The sequence below is a fragment of the Mytilus galloprovincialis genome, chromosome 2 (genome assembly GCF_965363235.1).
Source record: "Mytilus galloprovincialis chromosome 2, xbMytGall1.hap1.1, whole genome shotgun sequence".
NCBI classification, from domain to species: domain Eukaryota; kingdom Metazoa; phylum Mollusca; class Bivalvia; order Mytilida; family Mytilidae; genus Mytilus; species Mytilus galloprovincialis.
This window is the reverse complement of record NC_134839.1, coordinates 59,767,842-59,783,460: the sequence shown is the minus strand read 5'-3', so window position 1 is coordinate 59,783,460 and position 15,619 is coordinate 59,767,842. Positions and strand designations below refer to the sequence as shown.

Here is a 15,619-nt window from a genome sequence, read left to right as displayed (position 1 = left end):
GCTACCTGATAAAACCAGACTAACCTAAATTTAAGATAATATGAACATTTCGATTTTTTTTTATTCAAATAGTTGTGTTTAATTTTGCATAGGATGATAAAGTTTGAACTTTCGTTGACACCACATATAATTCATGAAATTATCTTAATGAATTAACTCTTTCTCATGAAAAAATGGCTAGATTGTTGTGAAGATTGGTGCTAATTGACTATTTATATCGCTAATAGTAATTGAAAAATAAATTACGTGATTTAAAACGCGGAAATAAAAAAAAAAATTATGACGGAACTGATAGTCGGTTTCCTCTGTTCTTATTGCATTGAATGTGAGAAAAAGGTCACGAATATATTTAGTAAACATAAATGTTTTGATCAAGGACATTCATTCTAAAAAACATTGTACTTTTGGTGATCCTTGGTGTTTATAATGAAAAGTTTTATTATGTATATAACCAACTGAGTAAGTGATGATAGCTTTATACTGCTAAAATTTCACATGACACCCCCCCCCCCCCCCATACACACACACTCATTTGTCTATTTTGAGACATTTTCCTAAGAATAAACTTAACTTCAAACGTTATAGACGTTAATAATTTTCTTGCACCTCGTTATTCAATATTCTTTGCATCTATTGTGGGCATTCAATGGTGAATTGTTGTCCATTCGTTTGATGTGTTTTTTCATTTGATTTTGCCATGTGATTTGGGACTTTTCGATTGAATTTTCCTCGGAGTTCAGTATTTTTGTGATTTTACTTTTTTTCAAAGACTTTAAACAGAGTGTTTGTCTTCTATTCAACGATTCCATGGATGTAAAATTCCTATAGCTCCTTACGGGTACATTATTGTTATATCCCTTTTGGTTATAAAGCTCCTAACGTTTCTCATGTTTGTCCATTTGTGGCTTTCAATTATTTGGGTTTAATCGTTACTAATGAAGGTTATTCGACCTTTTGAATTATAGCTCTTCATCTTTTATATAAGCCTTGGATTTCAAATATTTTGGCCACGAGCATCACTGAAGAGACATGTATTGTCGAAATGCGCTTCTGGTGCAGTAAAATTGGTACCGTTAATGTTATTAATCCAGGAGAGCTAGTCGAACTTACGAGAGTTATTTTCCTTTACTAGCACTGGATCGATACATTATTAATAAGAAACAAAGGTTTTAACTTTCTCGGGCAACTCTTACCCTTGGTAGATTTTTAAATTCCTTTTATGTCTCTATTTGGTAATACAGATCCTTACTTTTCAACGTATTTATAAATCCCTGGTTTTTAAAATGTCTGGTTTTGAGCGTGCCGAATGGTGGTTAAACCAGAAAAGCGTATGAGACGCACGAAAATTATAATGTTAATAATCTGTCATGACTTGACACAAATAATTTGTCATACAGATTTATTTTGGTTAACAAACTACATGTCCTTCGATGCAACAACTTACAAAAACGTTTAGACTTGCAGTATTGTTCCAAATTGCCACCTTAATATGTAGCGCTAACTAATTGTTTTATGTTTGAGGATGTATATCACACGATGTACAAAATATAGATTTAAAAAAAAATATATGATGAAAATTTTTGATCAAATAAACAAACGAGATAACACAGTTTTGGGTGACAAAGATAAAGTTCTGAAATGCCTGTACTAAGTTAGTTGTTATCCATTTGTTTAATGTGTTTGAGCTTTTGACAGTTTGCCATTTCATTAAGGACTCTCAGTTATGAATTTTCCTCGGAGTTCGATATTTTTGTTGTTTTATTTTTTTGATGATAATTTTAAAACATTCTTAAATGGCCGGGGTGGGGGGGATCAAGATGACTCCACTTATATATAATTCTGACAAACAAGAACATATGCTTGAGAGGTTTGATTCCTACGGAAGCAGATAAGGGCATTTCAAAAAAGAAAAATGTCGTAATAACGACATCACTATGTCGTTATTTCGACATAAGATGTCGTTATTACGACATCGCTATGTCGTAATTTCGACATAAGATGAGTTCGATATTTTTGTTGTTTTATTTTTTTGATGATAATTTTAAAACATTCTTAAATGGCCGGGGTGGGGGATCAAGATGACTCCACTTATATATAATTCTGACAAACAAGAACAGATGCTTGGGAGGTTTGATTCCTACGGAAGCAGATAAGGTCATTTCAAAAAAGAAAAATGTCGTAATAACGACATCACTATGTCGTTATTTCGACATAAGATGTCGTTATTACGACATCGCTATGTCGTAATTTCGACATAAGATGTCGTTATAACGACATCGCTTTGTCGTAATTACGATATAGTGTAATAAGACATATTATGTGGAAATGACGACATCGCTATGTCGTAATAACGACATGTTATGTCGAAATAACGACATCGCTATATCATTATAACAACCTTAGCCTTGATATAGCATATTAATCTATTGTAATAAAAATTCATAATATCTAATAAAATTTGTAGATTTAGCTAACAAGGTCCTTATATTTGTATAAAATAACATTTGTTTATAGTGGAAAGTTGTTTTAACGTTAAATAAGCTACAATTAAAAATTGCTTGCTAGTCCCTCTTTGTGATTACCTTTAGAGAACTTTGGTTCATTTCCCAATCAATCTATCATGAAGGGAAGATAATAAATACGGATTTCAATCATAGTCTTTTTCAAAAATGATGAACGGTTCTTTATATTGGTATGTAATCGTTTTAAACGTTTCAAATTTATGAAATTATATTCGTACATCAATGTTTTTGATACACCAATAACAAAAACTAAAATATATTGAATCGATACATTTTGTAACTATTCAAATTAATATCAGAAACCTAAACTTAATTATAAAATAATGAACCTGTTAAAGGGAGACAATACTCGCATAACTTTTTCGAATTGTCACATAATACAACGGAATGTCACTCTTGCATACAAGTGGCACATCAATATATAAATTAACTGTGCAATCGCGCTCCACCTCCAATGATGATTCTAAATTATAAATATAACCAAAAGTTGTTAATCTATAGATAGTAAAGACTAATGAAATCTAACCCCCTGTTAAAATATTTCTTTGCATTTTTTTAAAACTTCCTCAGTAAAATGCTTGAGCCACTTGACTTTCATAGCACATAATTAACATTTTTACTCAATATTTAAATAAAGTAGCTAAAGATTATTCGCTTCTCAAAGTGTAAGACGCAATAAAAATCGTATGCTTGCACCATCTTACCCAAAAACAGATTTAATTAAGTTCTGAACATTTCGACATTTCTTCGTTAAAACCGGTTTTAAACAAATCACAAGTACGTGTTAAGATCCGACTGAATACCCATATCGCGATATCGTCAGGTTAATTTGCTACTTGATACTTTGTGAGCATTGAAACAATATGGGAAACAGCATTTTCATCTTTATTTTAAGAACCAATTATCAAAATTGAACCAAACTTGATATACGTGTGCACTATTAGGTTCTATTCAAGTGTTGTAACTTATAGTTTAATGCTGAGTTCACACGTAATTCGAATTCGATTCGCATTAACTAATTCGAATTAGTTTAATTCGCATTCGAAATGTAACATGCCAAAAATTATATTAGAAATTTTTGAGTTACCTCTCTTTGCATATATAGAGTTCAGCTATTGAAGTTTTGTAACATGTCAAATACATTGAATTACATTAGAAATGTTTGAGTTATCTATCTTTGTATAGAGTTAAGCAAATGAATTGAAATTTGGAAATTAAATAAAATTGGAAAAAAGAGAAAAGATAATTTTTATATTAGCATTTATATATTTTATCAAATCATATTTAGGATACAGTTTGATTATTTTGTCCAGATATTATTTAAAGGTATTTCAAAATATTATTTACTTCATTCTAGTAATTAGTGTACAGGTAAAAACTGTTCACTACATTGTATATTTTTACTATTGATAAATAACTGATCGACAGGTGTAGTTGTGTCTCAGTTTTGTGAACAAGAATATTTGAAGATTTAATGTTGGTGTATTTTGTAAATATTTACAATGATTGTGAATATGACTGTTTGATATAAAAGAGTTTTATAAAATACAAAAAGAACAAAAATATGATATGTAAATGTATATAACATTCTATATTTTTATCTGAAGTTTTTCCAATGCAAATATGATTTTGAAATTCGGTTTAATCATTTGAATTTGAAATATAGTTTTATTGAACTAATTGATAGGCATTGTTGAGAAATATTTATACTATGAAAGATGTGTTTTACATTTTAAATATAAAAGGTTCTGATAAAGTAAATATTGTTCACAGGTAGATCTATATGTGATTTTTCATACTAGAGGATGATATTATTGCAGTAAAATTGTCTGCCATTTCCTTATTTAGGGTATGTATATTGAATTGTTATTATATGCCCTTGATTGATATTATGATAGTGTTTAGTTAATTTTTGATATTTCTAATTGAAACATTATTGATTATTCATAAACAAATGTTGTTTACTTTGAAGACTTTCTCTTGTGTTCATATTTTGATTTGAGAAATGTTATGAATTGTAATATTCAGAAAGGGAGATAATCAAGTTCTTAAAGCTTTTATATAGCTTTGGTTAAATTAATGTTTCTATTGTATTTAATTGATATTTGAAAAAGCAATCTTTATTTCAAGTTAAATTTAATTGAATTTATATCTGCATTTCATTAGTCTTATGATGTTTTGTGTTTTTCTATTTTTCCACAAATATTGCACTATTCAGCGTTGCCAATAATTAATGTTATTTTCGATATATGTATAATGTGAATAGAATATATGAATTCAGTATAATAAATTCATGAACCTTACATTTGTGCTTTCGTAAGCCAGTTTTCGGAGGTTACAAAAATGGCGTCGTCGACAGGATAATTATATTATATACTTATAAATTGGCAACGTTGGTTAGACAATATTTTTTAGGATTTAAGTGCTAGATATTACAAGCAAGATGGAAACTAAAGAAGAAAAGTTACAGAAAGAAGTAGATGAATTGAGTAAGAAATTATACCATATGCACAAAGAAAAAGGTGAAAACTTACAATTAAAGCAACAATTGGAACATAATAACAAAATCATTGAACTATTACAAAAATCAACAAAAACTGTATATGTTGCAAAAGAGAGACCGTTTACAAAATTATCCGGTAGACCCGAAAAAGACAAAGATCCGATAATAAGTGATTGGTTGGAAGATGCCCGAGAACATCTCGTTACAATACCAGACGAAAAAGCCAAAATTGACTTTCTTATGCAAAATCTAATATCTCCAGCTAAAGATGAGATAAGACTTAGTCCGTTATTAGAAAGAGATTCTGCTGCTAAAAATTTGCTTTTGATTCATAATATTTATGATGGTGATGATTCAGTAAGTCAATTACAACAGCTATTTTTTCAAATAAATCAAAAAGATGGTGAAACTTTGCAAGACTATTCTTTGAATCTGATGAAAATTTTTGATCAAATAAACAAACGAGATAACACAGTTTTGGGTGACAAAGATAAAGTTCTGAAAGATCGCTTTATTGAAGGTATTAAAGAACCACACTTGAAACGAGAAGTAAAACGATTCAGCTATGAACACAAGACAATGAAATTTCTTGAGTTTAGACAAGAAGTGTTACTTTAGGTAAATGAAAATACACAAAGTTGGAAAGTAAAACTACAAATGCAAGATGCCGAAGTTGTTAGCAATCAAGCAATAAAATCCGAACACACATCGAAAGACAACTCCGAGATATTAAAACTTCTCACAAAACAACAGGAAATGTTAGAAAAACAACAACAGCAAATTGATAGTTTGTCAAAAATATTTGTTTGGCAATCGGATCTTTCCGAATTATATACCAGAATTTTGTTATAATCTTTTTAAGATATTCAGCATTGTAATGATACGTTGTAATGAACATATTTCTGCCTGTTATTTTATTCTTATTTTGTTTCTTCCGAAGTTTTAACTGTCTGTCTTCGTGACGAATTTTGTGCAATATTTGACTGACGATTTCTTTCGTGTATCCCCGTCTAGATAATTTATCTATAAACAGTTTAATACGTTAATTAAATTCGTTCTTATTGATAGTGTTTCTTAAAATTCTAGTCCCTTCTCCTTTAATAAAATGTCCTGAATTTTTCTCATATCATTTTTCGTCAACTATATTATTCTAAGTAAATTATGCCGTTGGTTTTCTGGTTGAATTGTTTCGTATTGTTTATGTCAGCTCTTTTATTAGGTTTCTCATTGTAAAGGGCATGTATTTGTTTTTATCCAGGTCGTTTGATCTAATGTGGATAGTTGTCCCATAAACAACCATACCACATCTCCTTATTTTAAGAAAGATCGATGCAAGATGAAGATAACACGGCATGAATAACTTTCAATTGAAGACAACACTTTTCGTTGTGATCCAAGTTCCATGTTGAAGACATGCAGTACTTTGACCTTTAATGGTTTACCTTTACAAATTGTGACTTTGATGGAGAGTTGTCTCCGTGACGTCATTTGCATTCATACCCTATCTTCTTATATATAAATACTTATCGACACAGCTGGCGATTTAAAGTCAAGATAACCAGGACTGTTAATTCAGAGAATTATTAATGGACACAAAGATGAAAAATAACTAAGGTTTTTGTCAGGGACAACACATTTAAAAAATGGTAGCCCATATTGGTCAGTATGTACAGTTGTATTAACTGGAATGCCATATTTTCGTTTCGTTTTACCTTAGGGTACCATGAAGCTGTATTAATGACGATGGAAATTAAGGCAATCAAGTTGTTTACATATATGTCGGTTCATCATAGTGCAGCAAATTTTCTTTAAGACCTCAGACCTGCCGCAAAATTAGCGATTGTTGGACCAGGAGCATGGATATATTACGCCCCCTCTCACTCTCGCAAGTCTCTCTATCTCCTTTCAATATTTATTTATGTTGTTAAAAAAAAAATTATTTTACAATTCAAGATATGTTTATAACAATGAAAGTGCATGATTTTTCGCAGCCACTTTTTACATCACTTATCTAAAAAACGAGTAAGCATTTCTACTCTAGAACAGAAGTTATACAACATTTTTGATTAAAATTTTATTGATTCTTTTCGGATTATTTAAGAAAGTAATGAAATGTTGTATGGTTAAATTGATTTCGATCAATTTATATTGTACGATATGTATCAAACTTTTTCCTTTGTAACGCATGGTTTTTGTTAATTATACTATCTTTCAAAAAAATCAGAAATACACGGTGGCATATGTATCCAATAATTACATTGACATATCAAAGGTCTACTATTGAAAACGTAAGTTCGTCTTAACTTACAATATATACATTAAAAGGAAAAGGTATCATAATGTCACTTCTTTTGACCCAACAAAGAGAAGTATAAATCTATCAAATATCATTCATCAAACGTTCGATAGACATCAGTCTGTCGGGCATCATTATTTATGTTTCAGAATTAGGAGAAATACAAACGACTGCATGCAATGCTTATAAAATTCAAGGTAAATACAAGAATTTCCACCTTTAATAAAGCTATTTCTTTTTTAATATTAGTATTTTAAAAACTGACTGATTTTTAAAAAAACTAAAATCACAAATAAACGGACAATTTTACATAAGAAGCATATTTTTTTTTTTCAAACGTTAAACAGTAGATTTACATTTGTAACATAGAATTTGAGTTTTTGACGTTTTGATATAAAAAAAAATATATATATTTATTACGTTCATGCAAAGATATTGCGTCATAATAGAAAATGTGTCCAGGATTTAAAATATCCATCAGTGATTTCGTAATAATGAGCTTTCACCAAAATCATTTAAGGTGGTACCCAACACCTTCACTAAAATTAATTTAGCTCGTTTAGTTTTCATAAAATTTTGACAAAGTATCTACTTTGACCCTTTGACAAAAATATGAAAATTTCAAAATATTTGAATCAACCATTTTATCAGAAAATTTACAGTGGTTATGTAGCATTTTGACAAACACTAATTTTGATCATTTAAAAAGGTTAATATTCCCTTAACATAACAACGTAATTAAAACGTTTAGCTGATTTTAAAGAGTTATCTCCCTGTATTGTTAGGTACCACCTTAAGATCTTCTTTCATTCATATTTTTCAGCTGAGACGGTGATTTTGGGTACAAATTTTATACTCAATAAATCCCTTAATATAATTAACGCAACAACCTGCAAATAATTATTACACTTACACTCTTACACTTATATTTTTATTAATTACTATCTTCCTAGACGATAAGATGGTGTTTAAGTCCATATTTGAATAACAGTAGTGGACGTATTACATTGTGCATTCAACGATTCTCAAAGATAGTGGAAGAATACTACTAAAACAGAACAGAACAGAACGTATCTACATAAGAGAAACCAGAACGATTTGTAAAGTGTAAAGTGTAAAGCAAAAAACACGAGTGACGTCACCATCAATCAAAACATGAGGGAACAACGCAATTGCATATATTCTATATTTGGTTTCTTCGTTTTCATGTTCGTTTATTATGGATATTACCAGCATATTCCTTTTTCTCTATATAAGGTATCAAACGAAAGTCTATTTACCATACCTGAGTTAAGAAATACAAGTGCCGCCTTTTTAGTAGATACTTCATTTTGCCAAATTCCGCAAATAGATCCGTTTGACATATCAGTGAAGCGCATGTTAAAACATGGAACTGTCTTAAAGTGTGCCATAAAGGATGATATATTATATTCAATTGGAAATACTTTATTTATTAATTGGAAAGCTGTCAATAACTCGCAATTTAAAAATAAAATGAAGTACTGCAAATATGAAGTCATTTGGCGACCATATGATGCAATGCACCACCACAACTATTTTAAGTTTATAAACAAAAGTAATGAATTCGTAGATCATGTTGGTATATCAAATGAATTTGTTCGTGTAAAATGTTACACTGGAGCTGGTCTAGATTTGTATACAAATTTCTTTTCTTTTCTTCATTTAAAAAAAGACATCGAAGATCGTTGTGAACAAAATGCAATTAAATTTGCAAACACACGAAAAGAACAGTTAAATATTTTGATGTTGGGTGTTGATTCAATATCTCGAAATAATATGCTTCGTTATATGCAGAAAACATGGTCGTATTTGGTAAATGAAATCAACGCCATAGATTTACTTGGCTATAATAAAGTTGCTGATAACACTTTTCCAAATATAGTACCGATGACTGTAGGAAAATCTGCCAATCAGTTACCAAGGAACAAATCAGTATGGCAGATGCAAATGGACGACTATAATTTTATATGGAATAATTATTCTGCAAAGGGATATAGAACGTTCTATGCTGAAGATCATCCTAATATAGCAATGTTTGATTTTAATAAAGCTGGATTTAAAAAAAGACCTCCAGGAGATTACTTCAATAGGCCTTTAAGTGTTGCTATGGAAAAAAATAAAAATATTTGGAATTCTTATCACAATTGTGTACACGGGAGAACAGAAATTGATATAGTTCTGAACTATTTAAAGGATTTTACTAAGATGTTTCAGAATAAACCACATTTTTCTTTCACGTTCATCACAAGACTAACACATGATAGTCTCGATGGAGCATATAAAGCAGATAAAATATATCTCAAATTTTTCAAAGACATGTTTGAAAGTGATAACTTAAAAAATACAGTTGTATTCTTTTTCAGTGATCATGGCATGCGTTTTGGTAAAATTAGAGAAACATTTGTTGGAAAATTGGAAGAACGTCTTCCTATGATGTTGATTGTATTCCCCCCATGGTTCCTTAAAAAGTATCCAGATATTAACAAAAATTTACGAATCAATGCTAGAAGACTTACAACTCCTTTTGATATATTTGCAACATTAGAACATATCTTAGATTTCAATGGAATTGATAAAAAGGAGGTTATAAAGAAAAGATCAATGAGCTTGCTCAATGAAATTCCCGAAGACAGAACTTGTGTCGACGCTGATATCCTACCTCATTGGTGTACTTGTTCTAAACTTAAAACATTAGATATCCAAAATAAGACCGTCATCAATGTTGGACATACTATTGTATCTTTGATTAATCAAGATTTAAAAGATTCCTTTGACGTTTGTGAACCATTATACTTGAAGAGTATAAAACACGCTCTTCTTGTTATACCGTTTGAAAAAAGGCTTCGAATTAAAAAGACAAGGCAACACGTCATTGATAGGAAGGTTACAAACGGAGATCATGTTAAGTCTTATATTGATTATCAGATAACAGTACAAACAAAGCCTGGAGATGCTGTCTTCGAGGCCACATTACGGTTTGACCTGAAAGGAAAAACATATGACTTAGTAGGTGATTTCAGTCGAATTAATAAGTACGGTAATCAATCATACTGTATTGAAGAACATCATCTTAAAAAACTTTGTTACTGTAAAATACAGCCATAGAAAATCAAAATTTCATATCAAAAGATCATCAAGCGTTCAGTACTGCCATTAAGGTAAAACAAGTATGAATAAAATATAGGGAAAAGTAGTTTATATATCCCGGTGAACTTGAAATTAAGGATACTACTGATACTAGAAGGACTGCTTCATACCTTGATCTTTTCCTCAATATTGACGCAGATGGACGACTTCACACGAAAATCTATGATAAACGGGACGATTTCAACTTCCCAATTATCAATTTCCAATTTCTCAGCAGTAACATACCCTCTGCCCCTTCGTATGGTGTTTATATATCACAATTGATACGTTATTCTCGTGCTTGTTCACACTATACGGACTTCATATACTTCTCCTTACGCAGAAACTGCTCCAACAAAGTTATGAGGAGGACAGATTACAATTGACACTCCGTAAATTTTATGGACACCATCACGAATTGGTGGATCCATACAATGTGTCTTTGACCAAACTAGCTAAGGACATTTTTACCACATGGTAGATTGTAGTTTGTCATTACGTCGTCTAATCTTTTAATTACCAAACGTGACTTATTACCGATTGGGACTGTTTTGCTGAGTGTGAATTCGCATTACTATAAGACGTGTTACGGTACTTATATCTATCCCAAATTCATGTATTTAGTTTAAATGTTTAATGTTATATTTGTAATTCTCATCGGATTTTGTCAAATGTGTTCACATCTTTTCTATTATATTCATGTGTTATGGCAAAGAAAATTAATCACCGCCTTCAATAATTACCGTGTTACATTTTAACGTTGTGTTTCCGTTGTGTCGTTTGTTTTCTTTCATTTTTGAGTGTGAATTCACATTACTATAAGACGTGTCACGGTACTTATCTATCCCAAATTCATTGTTTTTGGTTTTGATATTATTTATTATTCTCATAGGATTTTGTCTAATGCTTAGTCCGTTTCTGTGTGTGTTACATTTTAATGTTGTGTCGTTGTTCTCCTCTTATATTTAATGCGTTTCCCTCAGTTTGAGTTTGTTATTCCGATTTGGTTTTTTTCCATGGATTTATGAGTTTTGAACAGCAGTATACAACTGTTGCCTTTATTTACCGATGCTCAATTATAATAATCGATTAAAAAGAAAAACATTGTTTGCGGTTGACATCTTTAAGGAAACATTGACCGTTGATGAATATGTTATTCGGTTTTACACGACAAACAAGTTTCATTGATCTCCAACCTATAATATATAGAAACGTCATGAGTCTTTCATACCTATCTCTTCATCATGAAAGTATTATATTTCATTTGCCTTACTTCAAATAAAATAAAAAGTATTCATCTTCAGATTGAGTTTCAGCGGTAAAAAAATCAGGTTTTACTTTAAAAAATATTAGCTTCAATAATATCTTTTTTTTTTAAATCATTAATGAAAGTGAAATAGTGAAATAATTACTCGCTTTGAGCAGCATTTTGGTTCAATTTTGACAAAATAAGCTAAGAAATGTCGTTGATCAATTATTCACTTGCAACTAAATAATTCGACCTCATTGAATTTGAATCCAAGTGACCTTCAATTTAACCACTTAGATAACGATAGGTTCAGTATGAATTAAGCATTTCCATTTATCAAAAGGAAAATAAAGTCAACATTGAAAGTGAAAACAAGGGTAAACCATTTGATTGACTGATCTGATCCACAAAAACGCATTCGCATACAGGTAAAAACGATGATTTACGTATATTTTTAATTGTATAATAAATCAAACAGACCTAGAAAAAACCCAATTTCACGAGTTTGCTATCTATTTCTATCTGTATCTATATTATATCGGGTTATATAGCAGTCGGTTGACTACGGAGATCCCCTCCATAGTTAATTAGTCGGTGTCTAGACTGAAATGCACATGAAATGCTGGCTGATATTAAAGAGCCCACGTATTGTTACATGTTTATTTTAGACTTTTTTATAGTTTGGATTTACGTTTAAATTTGTTAGTAATCAAATATGATAATTAAAGTCAAATCGGTGAACACGAATTTGATAGCTTATGCCCCATTGATAAATTGTAAACGCATTCAAATTTAGAAAACCGTCTTCTAACTTTCCTAAGTTAACAAAATATTTTATAAGGAAAATATCATAACAACACTTTTTCTTCACAAAATTTTCTCAACTCTTTTTTACACTTTAATGATGTCGGTCAATTGTCTCGACTAAAAAAATACTTTCATTATCATATCAAAACTAATGCAAAGCATTAAACTATAGTTAATAAAGAAACACAAACAAAGTCATGACTATCCAAAAGAGGGACGAAAGATACCAGAGGGACAGCCAAACTCATAAATCGAAAATAAACTGACAACGCCAAGGCTAAAAATGAAAAGGACAAACAGACAAACAATAGTACACATGACACAACATAGAAAACGAAAGAATAAACAACACGAACCCCACCAAAAACTAGGAGTTATCTCAGGTGCTCCGGAAGGGTAAGCAGATCCTGCTCCACATGTGGCACCCGTCGTGTTGATTATGAGATAACAAATCCGGTAAATAGTCTAATTCGGCAGGTCACATTCAAGAAAGGGAAGGGGATTGTAGTAACGACGTAAGGAACATATCCGATATCATTTGTGAAACGGTTATGTACAATAAAAAAAATGTGATAAAACTTTATTTCAATGCGATACAGCTTATATATAAAAAGGACATTTTGACATTAACATTTCAGTGCATCAGTATCATATTAATAACAATACTGTTCAAGATAAACATACAGCGTGGCAAATGACAATAATCGCATGATAAATAAGAGATCTACCCATGATAATTACATAATACGGATTTGTTCGATATTGAACAAAAATTTTAAATTATTCACCTTAATTATTAAATTATTTTGCATTATTGTGAAATGGCAACATCTGGCAGTGTATAATTTAAAAGTTGATGCTTTTGCCAATATTTGTTTTTCAATATAGTGTATTCTTACAGCATTATAGCTGCAAAATTATAAAAAAAAATATGAAATTAATCATCAATGTTAAATCTTTAATACAGTGTTTCCACTGGGAAGCTGGTTCCATCATTAGGTGGTTCTCAGCCGTGAACCAGCTAGCTCTTCCACTGCTCTTCTATCTTCCTCAATACCCAACCAGAAGCTTCCTCAGCCTGTTTCCCAACTTTTCCAACCAAACTTCTTCTTACTGGTCCAGTTAGTCCTTGGGACCCTAAGGCTCACCACAATCTTTGCGAAAAAAAGCCTCTACAGCCTACCTCTACTGGGAAATACAATGTCCTCCAATTCTTTTCTTGGATGTCTATTACCAATTCCTGGTACTTCTTCCAGTCTTGTTTCCCATGGCACTGTTAGCTCTACAAGAATGACCTGTCTGCTGATTCTGGACCACAGCACAATGTCTGGTCGGATGGTTGGTGTTATGATCTCTCTTGGGAAGGTGGTATTTCCCCCAACGTCGGCTTGCATCTCCCAGTCATTTGCTGTTGCTAAAATACCGCTGGCTTTGCTGTATGTGTTTTTTTTATGACTCTCCGCCTCCTTTGATGTAGTTGATGAACTTTGGCCCCTTCTCAATCTTAGTCTTCTTCCTTCTCTGTGTATCCAAGACTGCTGCTATTTCTCTATGTACTTGGTCGTGACGCAATGTGTATCTACCATCTTTTAAAGCGGTCCTGCAAGATGACAAAACATGTTCTAGGTTTGCTGGCTTACCGCACAACTTACAACTAGGGTATTCAATCAGTTTCCACATTGTAAGGTTTGTGGGTGTTGGTAGTTTTCTTATATTTGATATGTTTCCCTGGATTTGTTGTTTCTCTATCGATTTATGAATTTCGAACAGCGGTATACTACTGTTGCCTTTATCTAACGTTTCTCGTGTTTGTACATCTATGGTTTTCAATTCTTTGGGTTTAATCGTAACTAATGAAGATAAATCCACAAGAGCGAGTCGAACTCACCGAGAGTTATTTTCCTTTGATCGATACATTAAGAAACCAAGGTTTTAACTTTCTCAGGCAACACTTACCCTGGGTAGATTTTCAAATTATTTTTATGTCGCTATTTAGTTATACAGATCCTTACTTTTCAGATTCACAGATTCATTTTGGTTAACAATACACATGTCTTACGATGCAACAACTTACAAAAACGTTTAAACTTTGCAGTATTGTTCCAAATTGCGACCTAAATATGTAACGCTAACTTTTTTTTTATGTTTGAGGATGTATATCACACCATGTAAAAAAATATAGTATATAAAAGTGTAACTTAATACAAAATGTCTGGTTTTGGCCGTGTAAGGGACACAAAAGACGTGAAAATTATCCAACGTCTTCATATTTGTATTTTATGTTATGTTCTTGTTGATGAAAACTCATTTCTATTTCTTTTTATTTTGGTATTTTTACAATGATTTTCCATCATGTGGACTTATGAGCCTGTCGATTACACAACTTTGCTCCTGATATTTGTTCAATTGAAATCGTTGGGACATTCTTTAGCAATACTTGGATAAAAGTATATATGTAGGATAAACAGGTAAAATTTGGGTACTTTCATCTTGAGGTAAAACAATAACGTTGAAGTGATAATGAAGTCTTTGCATTCCTTTTAAATCTGATAAACCCATAGGGACTATACCTATGTCCCATTCAATTCACCTTGAAAGGTCATATCATTAAATCATAATATATGGTTAAAAGTGGAAAATGCCTATACTGAGTCAGTTGTTATCCATTTGTTTAATGCGTTTGAGCTTTTGACATTTTGCCATTTCAGTAGGGACTCTCAGTTATGAATTTTCCTCGGAGTTCGATATTTTTGTTGTTTTATTTTTTTTGAAGATAATTTTAAAACATTCTTAAATGGCCGGGTTGGGGGAATCGAGATGACTTCACTTATATATGATTCTGACAAACAAGAACATATGTTTGAGAGGTTTGATTCCCAAACATTGTCAAAATATTTGAATATTATCAAATGCCATCAGATTTGGGATGACCAATACAAATGCAACTAATTCGTTTGTTGCAATAATGAGTTCGATTAGATCCATATATTTCATTTTTGTTTTGATTGAATTGCTGAAATGTGTGTTTTCTACGACCCCTAAAATCTCTGTTTATGCAAGGGCATCAGAGAGAATAATATTGTTAATTGATTAAA

General features: G+C 31.2%; 1 protein-coding gene and 1 long non-coding RNA gene across 2 annotated transcripts; both read left to right on the top strand.

Annotated features, from left to right (window-relative positions):
• The first annotated feature begins 3,574 nt into the window (after positions 1-3,574).
• On the top strand, positions 3,575-4,825 carry LOC143062337 (uncharacterized). The gene is made up of 2 exons (XR_012974698.1): positions 3,575-3,998; positions 4,296-4,825. It is a non-coding gene; the product is annotated as an uncharacterized LOC143062337 (long non-coding RNA).
• Positions 4,826-9,118: 4,293 nt separating this feature from the next.
• LOC143062518 (uncharacterized) lies at positions 9,119-10,103 on the top strand. The gene is made up of 2 exons (XM_076234187.1): positions 9,119-9,925; positions 10,098-10,103. Exons 1-2 carry the CDS (start codon positions 9,119-9,121, stop codon positions 10,101-10,103), a joined length of 813 nt encoding a protein of 270 aa, XP_076090302.1.
• Positions 10,104-15,619: the final 5,516 nt, after the last annotated feature.

What these genes read in the sequence shown, in the direction of transcription:
- LOC143062518 (XM_076234187.1), top strand. Translation starts at nt 9,119, where the DNA reads ATGCTTCGTTATATGCAGAAAACATGGTCGTATTTGGTAAATGAAATC.